Source organism: Octopus bimaculoides, chromosome 3 (genome assembly GCF_046866305.1).
Source record: "Octopus bimaculoides isolate indiv1 chromosome 3, ASM4686630v1, whole genome shotgun sequence".
Taxonomy (NCBI): domain Eukaryota; kingdom Metazoa; phylum Mollusca; class Cephalopoda; order Octopoda; family Octopodidae; genus Octopus; species Octopus bimaculoides.
Window position 1 is genome coordinate 143,125,477 of NC_142930.1, and position 17,500 is coordinate 143,142,976.

The 17,500-nt window shown below is 34.3% G+C and overlaps 1 protein-coding gene across 6 annotated transcripts in view; it reads left to right on the top strand.

Annotated features, from left to right (window-relative positions):
- The window catches only part of LOC106884218 (neuronal acetylcholine receptor subunit alpha-10), a 1,150,118-nt gene that overhangs the window by 430,475 nt on the left and 702,143 nt on the right, over window positions 1–17,500 (top strand). For all 6 annotated transcript variants that reach the window (XM_052966101.2, XM_052966099.2, XM_052966098.2 and 3 more), the window contains one exon: window positions 12,391–12,484. In XM_052966101.2, the coding sequence (XP_052822061.1) occupies window positions 12,409–12,484 (76 nt within the window). In that variant the 5' untranslated portion in view covers window positions 12,391–12,408. Of the gene's footprint in view, window positions 1–12,390; window positions 12,485–17,500 lie in introns of those variants that run through there.

Below are 17,500 nucleotides of genomic sequence, written 5' to 3' on the forward strand. Positions count from 1 at the left end.
TCGTAGCAGAAACAACTGTAAGTTGTTGAAGCTGATTACGGGACTCTTGCTGCTTGATATGATATATGACATGAGATGATTTTATATATGTGTGTGTGTGTGTGTAAGTATGCGTGTATGTGCGTCTCAAGAAAATCGCAAATCTACATAATGTTAACATTAAATATATATATATAAAAGCTTACTATGGCAGAACTTAATAGTATAATCAAACATACTACACGAGAAACACAAGCTTACATAGATAAAAGGGCACATGAAATAGTTACGGAATTAGGTATAGGGAAAATATTAAAACCATATACACCTAGAAAACCGAGAATTCATCTTAAGTACCATAAAATTAAGTCTCACAATGATCCAACGACTAGACTGATATGGCCATCTAAATCTATCGTTGGTCGAATCGATAAGACAATTATAGATAGAACTTTACCTACTCTAAGATCTTTAATTAGATTACGCTATGGTTGGATACACTAGATGTTATTAGTTGGTTCAACAGCCTGGAAAAAAATGTAGTAAGTTTGTACAACTAGATATCTTTAATTACTATTCAACTATCAAACCAATAAGCACCTATATTCGTCAAACACAACTCTGATTTATCTCGACTTGAGATTGATATTATATTAACTGCCTGTAGTACAATAACTAATTACGTTAACACACTGTGGATGAGATCGGATAGATACACAATTGTATATATACATATATATCCATTTTGGTATGTGTATGTGTATGTATACTTAGATATAAGTATTTCTTTGTATAAACCAAGTGAATAGACATCAGTATGTATGATTGGTTAAAGGCAAATAACTATCTTCATATCAGTTAAGAATCTTATTGACTTTTAAGAGGGTTCTTTCATAATGAGAAACAATGAGTGGACCGCCAGGCGAGCAGATATCATGCTGGAAGTGATGACAAGTGGTCATTTGAAGGAAGCAGTGGAAGAACGTAATGCTAAAAGCTACTTCTAGTCCATGTCCTTAGACAAAAAAAACAGAAACCTACAATACAATAAAAGGACAGAATGGTAGTTTAGTTTTGATCTATATTTATTAATTAATTAATTTTATACCATAGTTGTGGTACGCTTCCGTTGATTCTACTTCAGGAACTTCGCTGTGACAGTTAGGGTGATAGTATTAATTGATAGTAGGAGATGGATTTCGTACTAGACTCATTATAATTTGTATTGCCTTGCACGTATGAGCTACTCGGTAAAGAAGGAATGCAAATTATGAAAGGCAAGAAAAAAGAGGAATCTGAACGTGATCCAGCAGTGCTATCTGGTGAATTGCAAACACACAGTTTCTGGTGGATCATAATTACCTCCGCCTTAGCAAAGGCAGAGGTATTGTTTCCAGTTGTATTTGTTTGCCTGCTTATTTGACCGTACGTCCGCTTAAAAACAGAGATGGAACCGTTTCCCCGTCGTGACATTTTCTTCCTTGGCACTCTACATTTTTTATCCCCTTTCTCTTTTTTCACTTCTCAATTTTCCGGCACTTTCATTCTGTCTCTGAATAAGATCTATGTGCTAAATATAATATATATGTATATAGATACAAAGACAAGTACAATCACAAAGGAGTAAGCTGTACTTTTCAATAAAAGTAACAAATTGTTTTCTGTACAATTTGATGTATAACTTCTCTTCTCTTCTGTACAGTTATTCCCTGCACTAGCAGTACACTGCTTACCACGTTGCCACGTTTCCTTCAATTCGTAATGAATTTTGGAACACATTTTCATGATTAATTTTCAATTATTGCAGTGAATTTTCTTCGATCTCTCATATCATTTGAAACAGGCAATCATTCGGGTGGATTGAAATTATGAGTAGAGTTCAAATTTGATAAACACCAAATGCCCCACCCATGGAGGCTGAAAAAAGAAAGATATCTCGTACATTGCCATAAAGTCAAAGTTATAGATCGACTTATGAGCCAATGAATTATTATTGGATTTTACCATACCATGCTTCTCTATTTGCACTACATTACCCGAATTCCTCAGTACGTTCCCGTGAAATTGTTGCTTATTTGTGTGGCCACTCGTAGCAATCTGATAAAAGACATCCTTTTAATAAATCAACTTTCTTTCATAATGTTTCTAACCCTGTACGCATCCATTTTTACACAGACACACAGACACACACACATACACACATACACACACACACACACACACACACACACACACACACCCACACACACACACACACACACACACATACATATATGTATATATATATATATATGTATATATATATATACGCATACATATGTGCATGTATTTCATGGCAGTGGGAAACGTTTGCCAAATGCTTCATTTCATCATCTGTCATGACTTAATCATCATCAAACATACAACGAAACTGTTTTTAAACAAGTGATTAGGTTCCCTATTTGTTTATAAATATGGCAGCAACATTTGTTATTTGCATCTTTCGTTTTGAGTCTTGTCGCACGATATTTTAAGAATGATTACTTGTTTGAAATTTTAAAGACAAACATCCACACTTTCGTTAGATACTGGCACGCAATTTCACAAACTGATAGTAATCTGATGTCACGGATTATCTTCAAGAATAAGGATCATAATTGTTGTACGTTTATCTGAATTTGAAATACTGGTATGGCTACTGAAAATACACATAGTTTACAGAATCCACTCCACAAGACTTTTACCATGATAGAAATGTCTTCGTTAAGATTTTCGTAATTTGAAACGTAATTCTACATAAAATGCTGCCATCAAAATTTTTGATTGTTCAACTTCCGATAGCTTGTCAACTGCAATTTAGACATACGTGCATTGGAGCCAGCATAGATCAATAACTTAGTGACGTTGCGTGATGAGGTTAGTCTTAAACCGAAGATCAAGTTCAAATATACAGAGAACAAAATTCGTAAGCACTCGACGCCAGGTTGTCGCCTTTCTGTTATATAGAAATTTGGTTTCGTTTTAGAAGAAGATTAGACATAATATACAAAACGTATATATATATACATATGAGCGTGTGAGAGTGTTAGCTGTGTTCGGGTCTGTGTGTGAGTGTGTGTGTGTGTGTGTGTGTGTGTGTGTGTGTGTGTGTGTGTGTGTGTGCGTGTGCGTGTGTGTGCGTCTTTTTTGGGAGGTGTTATAGAAAAAAACAATTTTACATTAAACTGAACATGTAGTGTCCAAATTTTTATGCTTTATCGAGAATAATACTGGGAGTCACTTCGAAGTTTCTTCTAGCTATTCCATGCCGAACTTGTCTGATGATGGTTTAGCTGGCCGAAACTTTGAAGTCACTGTCAAAAATTTTGTTAATATGAAAGAGTAATTTAAATGTATATGTAAGTATATATTTATATCTATCTATCTATCTATCTATCTATCTATCTATCTATCTATCTATCTATCTATCTATCTATCTATCTATCTATCTATATATATATATATATATATATATATATATATATATATATATATATATATGGACTTGAAATTTGATGAAAGCAAAAGACGAAAACATGTGTGAACAACAAGCAGGTGTATTAATTGGACGCTCGGGAAAGTAAGAAAGTCTTTTACATTTAGAGGCTAGGCTCCTTAACAGAAATGAATAAGTGAAAACAAGCAGAGAGACATTAAATAACTTGTGTATTTAGCGATATACATATTTGTATGGGTGTGCATATGTGTACAAGCATAGAAGTGACTGTGCTTGATCAGTACCTACGTGCATGCATATATATACACAAGCATGTATGTGAAGACCCATTCGTAACCTACCTACGCTTAAAGTGAGTGGAAACTTAAACGGTTTGCAAAATCTAAAAACTGAAAAACGCTAACAGAATTAATGAATCAATCTAAGTGTAGAGACATATCTCCAATAAATACTTTAATTCCATTAATTTTCTTCACAGTATACATTATACGTACGTATCTGTGCATGCGTTCGTCATTTACGTCTATTTATTTAAATATATATTTATTTATCATCTTCAGCTTAATTAGTATTTATACAAACACATCCATACACGTGCATATATATACATATATATATATATATATATATACATATATATATATATATATATATATATATATATATATATATATATATATATATATATATATATATATATATATATATATATATATATATATATATGTATGTATATACATATATATGCACCCCACCTACCCCACATACTCACATACCCCTACCTCTACCCCCACACCCCACCCGTGCTTTCCCACACTCTGGCCTCCCCACCTCCCAACACCATCACATCACACCGCGCTAAATCATATCACACAACACATCACAGCACAACACACCACTACGCACACACCAGCACTGACCAATTCCCATCCCCACATTTTCACACCTTCACCCCTACATACATACATGCATACATTATGATCACCAGCATTCTCTCACACTCACTCATCTTCGTTCTGGGATCACTACTACTGTGTTATCTCCCCTTCTTCTTAACTCTGCTGTCTGACACTTCTGTCCGGCATTCCCCATGATAAATCGCTGACCACTACACATTTGTTTTCTGTCCTTTTTCTCTGTTCTCTCTCCTTGTTTTTCTCCTTCTTTCTTTCTTTGTTCCTTTCTGTTGAAGAGCGTAGGCTCGAAACATTAAAGACTTTCTCAATTTCGGAGCATTATACTAATACATCCATTTGTTGTCTACACCACCTGTCTACGTCTGTTGTTTTTTCCTGAATTCTCCCTATATATATATATATTTATAATTCTTAAAGGGGACAACAAACGCTATGGCAAGGTGAAATCTCAAGTCATATACATTATTATTTTTGGAAAAAATCCAAAGTCTTACAGCTGTTTCTGGGATATCCCAGAGTATGGGGTACTGCATCATCGGAGACAAATAGGGAAAATGAGAAGGGTATAGATTAATGAAATGCCGACATAGAAGACAGGAGTAAAGCTATCAGGACATCAATAAAGAGAAGAAAAAAGAAGAACCTACAAGGATTTACGCAATCCTACGTACATCCATGTTGGTTAAAGTCCTTATATTGTAAGTATCCAGAAAAAGACGCGAACATATCAACGTTCAATAAGAGAATGGTAGCGGAGGCTGCAATTAAATGGTAAAAACAAAGAAAAGTAAGTAATGAGAAAGAGAGGTAGATAGAGTGTGGGAGGAAGTTAAGGATTGACGTTAAGGATTGACGTTAAGGATAATGTAAGATATATAAAAATATAGTGTCTAAGAATATAGTTTACAAAGAGAACAGAGAATGTAAGAGATAGGAGGAGGAGGTAAAGGAAGATAACGTAAAAAAACAAAATAAACACACAATTTCAGTGTGGAAGGTGCTTATAAGCCATTTAAGAAACACACAAAAACCGTTAGATTCACTTCAACATTTAAATTTAATTTGCCAAAATATTTTCGTTGCTTTGAGACCGCGACCTGTTCACTGACAAAATTCCGTTCTCGTATGTTGTTGTTTCCTGCCATGTTGTTTGTAGTAACTCTCCGCATGTTAAATTCAAGTGTCTGTCGAAAATCACTAAGATAGTGAATAAAAGGCGACCTCTGTTAATTCACCTGAAGATTAACCAGTTAGTTAACAAAGGTGATTGTTGTGGCTCCAAAGATGGATATATTATTCTTCGTATTTTCGATTAATAATCTCCCACGCCAAATACCTGACTTGTTGCTTCGAGTTGATATATATTTATGTATGTATGTATGTATGTATATATGTATGTACATATACATGTGGTTTTGTGTGCATTATCTTCTTGGTCGTTGTCCTGGTCATTAAAGCCCACCTATCCCTTGCTTGTATGGGACGGCCGGAATTATTTTAGTCGCATTTTCTATAGTCGGATGTCCTTTCTGTTGGAAATTCTAACCTACTTGGAAGTAAAGCCATATTCTCCCTTTCATCACCAGGCATGTGTGGGCAGATGGGAATCGAAGGACATTGCTTGCATGACGGTGAAGCCTGCTTACAACAATCGCATGATTTCGAGGGAAAGACACAGTAACATGCGCATCAATGCACACACAGACACGCGCACATATCTACGGCACGCTTCTTTCAATTTCAGTCCACCAAATCCACTCGTAAATATTTGTCGAACCCGGGGCTATAGTAGAAAAGAGTTATTCAAGGTACTACGCAATAAGACAGTGCTGAAATCGATGTAATTGGGAAGCAAACGCCTTACCATATTCTTCCCCGTTTAGTCCTACTGCGTGGCACCTTGAATGTCTTCTATAACAGCATCGGGTCGACCAAAGTCTTCCAAATGGATATGGTAGACAGTTCTTGAAAAAAGCCCATCTAATATTTATATGTGTTTGCGTGTCTATACACAAGTATTAGCCGCTCACAACCGCTTAACAAACTGTGTTCGTTTGTTTACACTCCCATTACCTAGAGGTTCGTTAAAAGTGATCGATATCATAATTACCAGGTTTTAAACATAACCGATGGGACGATTTCTTCTTATAATCCATTGATGGTGATGCAGCAACATGGCCGCAGTCCACTGACTTAAACAAGTAACTGATAAAAGTTAATGTTTCTACGTGTGTTTGTGTATGTATGTGTGTGTGTGAATGTATATATTTGCATAAACCTACCTACATGCATACATATATACATACATGTTTGTGCAAGAGTGAGTGTGTGTACACGCATACTTATGAAACCACGGAGTGTTTTCTTGTTTCGTCATGGCAAAACAAGGTGTACGTTTTTATCTCTTACCATTTCCTCAATTTAATCTCATATTGCTGGTTTCGTCCAAAGTCATTAATCTACTTTCCAGCCGATTTCTCCCACTATAACGATTAATAATTCGCTGTAATAACGAATGTACAATAACTGCTTGGTGCTAATCATTCCCGTTTTAAACAACGGCAAACATTAAATTAGGAATTATAATGATTAATGTTGACAATGTTAAGTATTAATTGTTATTCCCTGAAAAGATTCTGTAATGCGTATTAATTTGTCGAATGGCGATAAAATGTCAGCTTGTATTACAGGCTAAATAAATTGGGATCAAAGAGGCTTACAATTTTTTTCTCTTCTATTTAAAGTACCGAATAAAGCGGTAAAGTGCAAACTTAGGAAGATGAAGGTCTAACAGGTGTTTGTGAGGTGCGGTAAATGCCAGTACAACGATGAAAATAAAGAGAAAAAGACAACGACATAGTCGTCGAAAGTTGAACAAAGGCTAGAGATACTGACCGATAATGATCGAACATATGTACACACAGGTACATTAACTCACACACACATACACACATACAAACACATACACTATTGTATACATGTGTATTTGTATATGTAGATGTGCTTATATAAGTGTGTGTATATCTATCATTTTATCTCTCTCTCTCTCTCTCTCTCTCTCTCTCTCTCTCTCTCTCTGTATATATATATATCTGTGTGTGTGTGTGTAAGTGTGTGTGTATATATATATATATATATATATATGTATATGTATATGTATGTATATGCACATGTATATATATGTGTATGTATATGTATGTGTGTTGTATTTGTATGTATGTGTGTATGTGTATATATATATATATATATATATATATATATATATATATATATATATATATATATATGTATATATATATATATATGTGTGTGTGTGTATATGTGTGTATATGTGTGTATGTATGTGTATGTATGTATATATGGATAAGTATACGAGTAAAGTGTATGTATGCATATGTATACGGGTAAAGGAACGGGTAATATAGTATAGTAAAAATAAATAAACAAATTAATTAATTAATGTAGTGGAAATTCACAGGAGAGCAATAAAAATAGAAAATTAAGGAGTTTTCTCCCCAATAATAACAAAGATGAAATCTAACAGGATTTTAAGAATTTAATGATCCTTATGTACGTGTTTTTTCGTGTTTTGTTCGGATGGTAACCACTCCTGAAGAAGTGCCAAATGTCAAAATCCAATGGACCAGTCACTGGATAAGTTTGGCACAGAAATGTTAATATAGAGTGGTGAATAAATCGATATATTGAGTTTGAAGTCTCTGTCTCTTTTGAATATGAAAATTTAAAAGTTAAAAACCTTATGATATAAATATAAACTGTGAAAACGACCCTTAAGGAATCTAGTTAATGATCCCCTAAGCTAAGTTCTTCTGCTATATTGGTAACGGTTGCTACATCCTCTGGAAAATTATTATACATATACATATATATGTGTAAAGTTATATATATATATAACCTCAATCCTATTCCAATAGACACTAGCACTAGTTTCGTCAGAATAACTTGTTTTGCTATATAACTTCTCGGCGAATTGCCAGAATGGTTTGAGAAGCTGATGCAAACTTTTACAGTATTTATTCTAGTATAATGAGTTAAATTTTCCCCCAACCCATGTGAATTTTCCGTACCATATTTTCATTAATTGCTCGATAACGTACCTGCTTTTTTTTATTCATTTTTTTACTTGCAATATATTTAGTCTATCGGAATTATCATATAGGTCCTGGTTCTGTTTCTGATCTGTAGTTCCGGATTTTTTTACTACCCACCATCTTGATGAAAACGAGGCCTTCAGAACGAGGTGCTTAATGAGATACGCCTCAAATGTTATGCAATGAATATTGCAACATCCTGTTTGAACAACAGGAAAATATAAGTAAAAGACAAGTATAATGCAAGACTAAATAAAAATAGGAATACATCTCGCATATTCCTTGAAAGATTCCAAGACAAAGTATTTTTCAACATAATGAATTCCTGATATTATGGTTTAAAGAAGACAGCATCAGTATTCAAATGCATCGAGTGATGAAAGCCATATGGAATTGTGAGGCTGAAAAATTGATTCATTTGATTACCTTTAAAATTTTTCTCTACTCAATGCAATATCGCATACACTTCTTGTTTCTTCTTTTCGGACCTTACATGAAATTGTCTGAAAATGTATCCTTGGGATCGACATGATTTTTGATTTGTTTCTGTCGGTTGCATAATGATTTCTTGGGGTGTTTCTTTATTTTTGCTTGCTGTTCATGTTAAAAGAAAAAAAAAAAACTTCAAATAATGTCACGCATTTTGCTTTTAGTTTTTCCATTAATTTAGCATGTCTCTATGCAAATAGAATCATCGCAACATAATTACTTAATTGACAAGTTAATTGTTAAACTTCCTTTAATGAATAAAACGGTGGCTTATTTTTTTTTTTAATGCGTGGAAATACACATCTGTGAAAATGTGTTGACACACGGACAGAGACTAAAATACTAACGACGTTATAGTATAGAAATGATTTTTAATAAGTTTAAGTTTAAGAAATGATATCATTGCTTCATACATCTTCCGATGACCGTCGGTTACTCATTTTTTATCTCAGTCAATTCTTCTGTTTTTAAGTCGGCAAAATTTATGTCGGCATTGCATATATTTGATCTAGAGTATTAAACGATTAATATGCGTAAAATATACCTGAAAGCCCATGGATTCTTTTCATTAAATCAGTGAAAAATAGTTTTCATATTTATTATACATATTTCTTTGATTAATCATCGTAGAAGAAGCACTACGTATGGCATTTTTAGTCTGAAATTACGGTTGTTTATAAGAAAAAATAAATAAAATGAATACAATAACTATGGACAAACAGCTATCTGAGAAACGTTTAAACTTATATGCGGCTACTAATAAAATGTGTTGGCTCAGTTTCATTTCTGCTGAAACAGCTTAGATATACCTGTTCTACCTTGAAGCATATCAATCTAATTTAGTGTGCAATATTTCATAATAGTATATTTCTATACCTATGAATATAATATATGTGTATGTTGCGTCTCTTGAACATTCAAATATATCAAGTGACATTTGTTTTTTAAAGGACATGGATCTTTGTAGTTTTCTCACTGTTTACAATTTTGCTCCAATCGTTTTCAAATTTGGTATATGGATTATGTTTTGTATACTAATTATGGAAATGACATTCATTTCCCCTATAACTCCATAGTTAAAAAGTTAGCCTTTGAAATATGCATTTTTGGGGGGTATTTTAGCCGATCAGAAGCGAATATTTTACACATCTGTTTCCATAGTAACCAAAAGCGAGCATTTTATATTCTGTTTCCATAGTAAACAAAGATGCTACGCATGCAAACAAAGAGTTCCCTGGTTGACACTTGTCTTTGTGAATGTATGTGGAGAATGAGATACGAGAAAGATAATTTATTTATAAAATCCTACAGTGTAATGCAAACTTTCGTTTTTGAATTTTTAAAACTAATAAATCGCTGTTTTAAACAATGTTTTGACTGTTAGTTCTAGAAATTCCTATTCGTTTGTTTAATGTTCTGACATGTCGATACCTCAGACCCTGATGACGGAAGAGGCAGGGAACGCGCTGCTCACTGATTGGCTGAAAATTCTGAAAATTATCAAATTTTGAACACCTGTAATATTTTTGCAAAGTTTTTTCTGGAATAAAGGAATAACAAATTCGGATTCAGCGTCAAAAATTTCATCTATACAATATATTAAAATTTTAACCATACCATTCTTAAGAAGGTGGCATTCCATCATATGTTGCTACGGATTGTCATGGAGAAGGAGTGGCAAATAGAGCATGTGGGAGAGGGAAATGGCAAGTAAAAATCTGAAGAGCTTATTCGGCGTTAAACAATTTAACAGAAAATAGTTTTGCATTGAATGCCAGTGATTTGAAATTAGGGAAACTTGAAGTACAAAGCAAATTTATTTTTATAGGTGTAGTGTGTAAAGTTTCAGGGAATATAGCGAAGATAGTTTTAAGATTAATCTTGGCAATACTAATGAGTTAGCAAATAACCACATGTTAGATTGAGAATATGTGACCTACTCACAAACAAGTTATTTGCTTTGGAATCGGAATTCAGTTGTGCTGGTAAAGTGGTGAGTCATACCAAGGAGCACGCTCTCGGTCATTTGTTTAACGGCATTGAATAGGTGAATTCATATTTTTTTGTTGTGAAATGACAGAACACGGACTTGATAGTCGCTTTGATATATGATAAAATATTTCAAAGATAAATATTTACTGTAAATTACGTTACATTTCATTGATTAGATTTTGGATAATTATATCGGTACAGAAACGATGATGGATATGTCTATGAAGCTAAGATCAAAAGTATTTGAATTATCAGTATGACAGTCACTGATGGGGTTAGGTGAGGGTAGTAATTGTTGCTGAGAGATATTACTCGTGAATGATTAGGCTTATACATAAACCGTCATGGCGTTGGAAAAGTACGAGAACCAAGAGATATTATGTACATTGAAGTCACCAAGTATAATATCTTCATAGATAGGTGAGGTGATAGAGATAACCTCGTTACACGGATATACATAACCGAACAGCAGCCGCTACTGGCCAGATGACTCTGAGAGCGGTAGATAATAAATAAAACCAGCGAGATAGAGAACAGATTTGATTCAGATTTACTGGAAGTCTTTGTAGTTAATATGTGAGAACAGTGAGTGACAGGGAGAGTAGATTTTATCTATGTACAGATACGATTATATTTTAGAATGAAGCCTGAAATAGAAAGTGTAGACTAAACAACAAAGATACATTAGGAACAGAGGACAATGTATTTGTTTCATAGTAGAATAATATTTGTGATTTGCATCTTTGATAGAAGTTGTGAGGGGAGTCCAGATTGAAGAAGGAATTATCAAAGATTAGTTGCACTCAGTTTGAGATAAGTAATTCATGTTTACTGGCATCTCACACTGTGCGATGACGAAAATGCCAGGTTTTGCTTGCGTAAAGTTTGAAGTTTAACATCCAACAATCATTCAGCATTTTAAAATTATTTCAACGTTGTATAAAAGATATTTTCGTTAACTCTGCATCACATTTTACCTATTTTATATTAAAACCGAGGATGCAACATATTCAGTTAGCAATTACGATGCTTCTTCTTTTACGTATAACGTTTGTGCATATTGGGGTATTATTTAATATCAATTGATGTCCTAACTGATATTAGATTATCAGTTGCTTTCACCTACAAGAGAGGTCATTCAAAGTTTCTGCTATACATTGATATATTCACATGCTTTACAGAAGAATCAAACAAACAAATACATTTCTTTGATATTTATTAAACTGAAATCTACTATGACTTCAAATGGTGGCGCCGCTTGCGATTATAAAGAGAACTAGCACATTTTAGATATATAAATCATGTAGTGATTCAATAATGCAAAATAATTCATTCTCGATTTGCTGTCGTCGTCGTTGTGGTTCTCGTTGTTGCCTTTGAAGTGGTTGCTCTTGTTCTTATCGTTATTTATTTTATATATTTTCAGATTTGAACAGTCGAAGTCATGAAAATCCAATTTTGGATCATACCGTTTGGATTGTACTCTTTTACTGTCTGCTTTGGCGAACGAAATAGATATGGTAAGTTGTATACAGAAACTGAACTAATTTAACGTTTTATATGTCAACGAAAATTAATATTGTTTATATGTTAATTCCTCTATAGCAGACATCGCCTATATCTGTAAGTTTCTGTAGAAGAGGCAGATTTGGAAATATTTCTCTGTTTTTGTATTTAGTATTCGGCTTATTTTATATAGTTATGAATTCGAATACACAAGTGCAGCGACAACGCCTCTGAGCATTTTCATTGAATTCCTCCGTATTTAGTGGGTAGATGTGTCCTTAAACAGGATATGTGGCTCGGATGCTTGAAGTATGCAGAGAGGATAATCATGAGAATAAATGATATAGATATACATTACAATAGATTAAGTGATAGACAGAATGATAGGGAACGAAAAACAATGGACGCAGAAAACTGGTTTCAGATTTTGGTTCAAGGCCAGCAGTTCCTGGAAGGGGCAAAGTCGATTAAATCGACACGAGTGCTCAACTGGTACTTGTTTTATCGACACCGAAAGGGTGAAAGACAAAGGCAACATTGCCGGAATTTGAACTCGGAACATAAGGACGGACGAAATGCAGCTAAGCATTTTGCCCGGTGTGCTAACAGTTCTGCCAGATCGCCGCGTTACGTGAATGCAGAATATTAGTAACAGAAAGGTAGATAGAAGGCGCTTACAATAGGATATGAGGAAGTTGAAATTTGATGAATTATAAAATCTATAAAATCTAAAATCTATAATAGAATGCAGTTGTCTGCAGCCGTACACCTTTATGAGTTAAAAGTTAAAACTTCAAATGAAATTTTCGTATTCATTTTCAGTTAGAAGATAAAAAGAAATACTTTGAATGAAGAATTGGTATCAAAATATATAGCGTGGCAAAAGAGAGTGTGTCGAAACGTACGAAGAATGAAGTGATCGAATCCTTACGTAGTCGAAATGTTTAGAATAAAATTGAATAAATACTTTATGAAATATTAATAAATTAACACTGTAGTATCAGGTTTTGAAGAAACTTGGGATACACAAAAAAAAAACGAAAATACTTAGTACTACGAACACCTACCACCTTCATACAGACCACAGAACTGATATGTACTGCAATATTTTTATATGACAAATCAGATATACAAAATCCGAACCAAGACACATTGCTAAGAAAATTGTATAATCTGTGTAATCCTTAAGATTAAGAAACGACCTAGGATTAATAGTTTCTAAGTTAGAGAATGGTTCTAAATGATGTACAGGATAAAAATACCACTCGGTTAATAAAGCTTAAGATTAACAGTTTTTATGATACTATCACATGAGGTCCCATTAATTTGCTGGAAATGATTTTCTTTTTCTTTTTTTAAATTTACAGCTACATAAATGGATATATTCACATATACACACACTCTTGCACACTCACACACACTCTTGCACACACACACTCTCTCTCTCTCTCTCACACACACACACACACACACTCACAAACACATACAGACACGCAAGCACACACAATATATATGAAAACACAGATACATACAAATAGAGATAGAGAGAAAGGGGAAGATTGTTAGCCGCTGAACAAGTGTGATATTCCCGTGGTATGCATACTGGTAGTATTTTTACTGTTGCTGAAGACGAAACAGAAATGATTAAACTGATAGCAGAGAATTTCGGATCTGTAGTTGTTGGCAAGTTACTTGATGTGAGACCGTTTGTTGAAACTAAAACACTTACAGTGCGGAGGATACGCATATTAGGCATTCAAAGAGCCATTCAAAAACCCACACACTACAGCGGAATTGCGTTGATGATGAAGTCACTGTTCGTGTAACGAATATTTTGACACCAAATAATTCATGTTACGTGAACTTAACATTCTTTGTATGCATTTGAATGATTAATGTATGACCTCCACACAGTTTTGACTAACCAATAGTAGTTGCTAAAAGAGGATTGAGTGCAGGAATGATTTAGTGTTGAGTTGTACAGATTTGGACGATTTTATTTCTGTGTCTGTGATTTTCATGATTTAAAATGTAAATTTACCTTAATTGTTAGAATTATAAAATGGTGATATCATTTAATTCCAGTCCATCTAGTAGATCATTTTGTAGGTAGGTTTGTGTGAAAGTTAGCTTTAGGTGTTTGGTAGCCACGGTTAACTTGCTTTGTGAAACTGATTATTTGAAGATTACCTAAAGATATTTTGAAAGTTTCGATAGTGAAACTGCAAGAGGCTAAATATACTCTTGTAAGTTTGTTCATATAAGATATCTGCTTTCTTAGGTTCATAAGTAGGAAGCTTGTTGTTTAGTTTTTCAAATTTTTTCATTGATACAAATGAGGAAACTACTTATAGTTCGAAATAAGTGGAAGAATCTCTTTCCGGATATAGCTAGAAGTATGTTTAACATATGGCTAGAAGTATGTGGAACTTGGGTGTCGTTATTTTCAATACGATAAAATTTCCCATCTTCGACTCTTGATAAAGTTTTCAGTTCCCAAATTACCAACTTTTGTTAGTAAGTTCGGCAATGCATCGATATAAGTTTAATAGTGAATTCGCCCTGCTCGTTTTAACGGCCAATCTTCTGAAGCATCGAAAATTCCAAGAAGAAATATCATGATTACTCAAACAGCAAATCCTGTCACTAGATACGCCAAACATGATGATGCCGCAAACTTACGGTGGGGCTGAAATGCAATATATAAGTTGCCCGAACGAAACAACATGCAGTGTAATGTTGGAAAATTGCAAGCACTGTGTTATAAGACCAAGTATTCTCCACAGCCCTTTTATACTAGAAAACACTACAATCTAAGAGTTTATGACAGTGAGGGACTTCGCGAATAGTGTATGCAATGATGCATAATATTATGTGCTCACCAACAAAGTGCGAACAATTGGTAGCATGGATAGCACAGTTGTTCAGAGTGAGACCAGGAAGTCATGTTCATCCTATGGAAGAGACTGTTTCTCAACTACTCTGTCTTCTCTTCGAAAGAGTATGTGTGCAGGTACTAGTGCCTTACGGCCGTAAGGGACTAGTACCTGCACACCCATTTATATTTTTGCTCATTTGCTTCTATATACTTGTATGTATTCACACCCTTGTCTATGCTGTTACCTGCTTTTGCCACTCGTTAATCTTTATCATTCATCTAATACAACTGAATAAATAGATATAGTTGAATATTTACCGCGGCTGATGTCTGCCGATTTTATTTCCTGTCCGTTTTCTTACATGCCGTATAAATCATTGGTAAATCACTTTTTTATCCCTGCCCATATATAATACCCAATTGCGTTATTGTCATGCAATAACTAGCACTTTACTATGAATAAACGGGTACATTACCAGCAGTATATTGGATAGGTGCTATCCCTTAATTGATTTCTCAACCTCTAACTCACACACACACAGATATATATATATATATATATATATATATATATATATATATATATATATATATATATATATATGTAAATATATAAAAACAAAAAGATAAAGAGAGCAAAGGTAACGTTGGAGAAGTATTATATGGATAGAGTCTTACAGGTGTTTCTGGGAAGATCCAGTACTTCCCTTCATGGGAGACAGAAAAAATAAAGTAATCTATTATTATATCCATAGGCAGATATTTTTAGTATGAAGTGGTAAAGTGTGTGATGTGCTGAAAAAAGAGAGAACGGTACTTGAAGTGTAGTTTCATTCCAGTGGTAAATAACCGTGTAGAAATCCGTGCAAAGTAATCCCTTTGTGGATAATCGGGAAATTTATGTTGGAGCGAAAGTTGATATAGCATAGATAGCAGAGGTACATATATTCCATATTGCGATGGATTTTTGTTTGTTTACTTGAAGAATGGCCAAGCCAAGTGAAAAGTGAGCGGTAATTAGGTCAAGTCATGAAGACAGAATGTGAAAGGGGATAGAGGAGAGATAGACGCGGAGGATAATAGCGATATATTTATGGTTAGTTGGTCTTAACAGGGTAGAGGGGATGAGCATATAGAGTGAAGGAGGAATAGGGGGATGAGGTTAAAAGGTCTAGTGAGTAGGAAGGAATGCGTGTGTGTAGTATATAGGTGGTAGGGGTATGAGTGATAAACCAAGGACGGAGAAAAAGAGAAGGGATGGGTGGGAAAGGTAGTTAGTAGTATCATATTTTAGGATGCTGCCAAGCCTATTTATAGACGGTGGAAAGGGATTGAAAGAAGTGACGTAGTCTGTATGCGTAGGTGGTGTTCTTGTGAATTTGAGAATATAAGAAATAGGTTTGGTGGTATGTGTGGTGAGATGATCGAAAGGAAATATTCCTATTCAAAAGATGGTGAAAGATGGATTTTTTGCCAGGTTGAATATGTTGCCTATGTGGGGGGGGGGGTTGTGCGATTATGTTGCGTGATCGTTTGTGCAATTTTGCTTGAGATAGAACCTAAATGTGTGAAAAGAGCGGTGGTTGCAGTTGCTAAACGCTTCGTTATATCGATTAAGTAGAGTGGGAGAATTTTATTTTAAAATGTGGAACGCCTCCGTTAGGCAAAGCTTGCAATTGGAGCGCTAGCCCTGGTATGGGGTTCCAGAATCTAAGATGGACCATTTTAAGGTGTACTGGGTCTTTTTGTTTTTGAGGTGATGAGATTGGCTAATGTTGTAGATTTACTGTGTTTGTCGTATCTAAAAGAGTGCATATTGGCTGTGTAGCGATGTTTAAAGTTTATAGTTGCACCAACGTACGTGGCTGTAGAGTTATGTAATAGATTTTTCACGGTGCATTTATATATTACATTGTATCTCACTCTATATGATCATCCCCTCTAACCTGTAAAGACCAACTGACCATAAATGTATCGCTACCATCCTCCGCCTCTATCTCTCCTCTATCCCCTTTCACATTCTGTCTTCATGACTTGACCTAATTACCGCTCACTTTTCACTTGACTTGTGTGTGTGTGTGTGTGTGTGTGTGTGTGTATATATATATATATATATATATATATATATATATATATATATATATATAAGCAT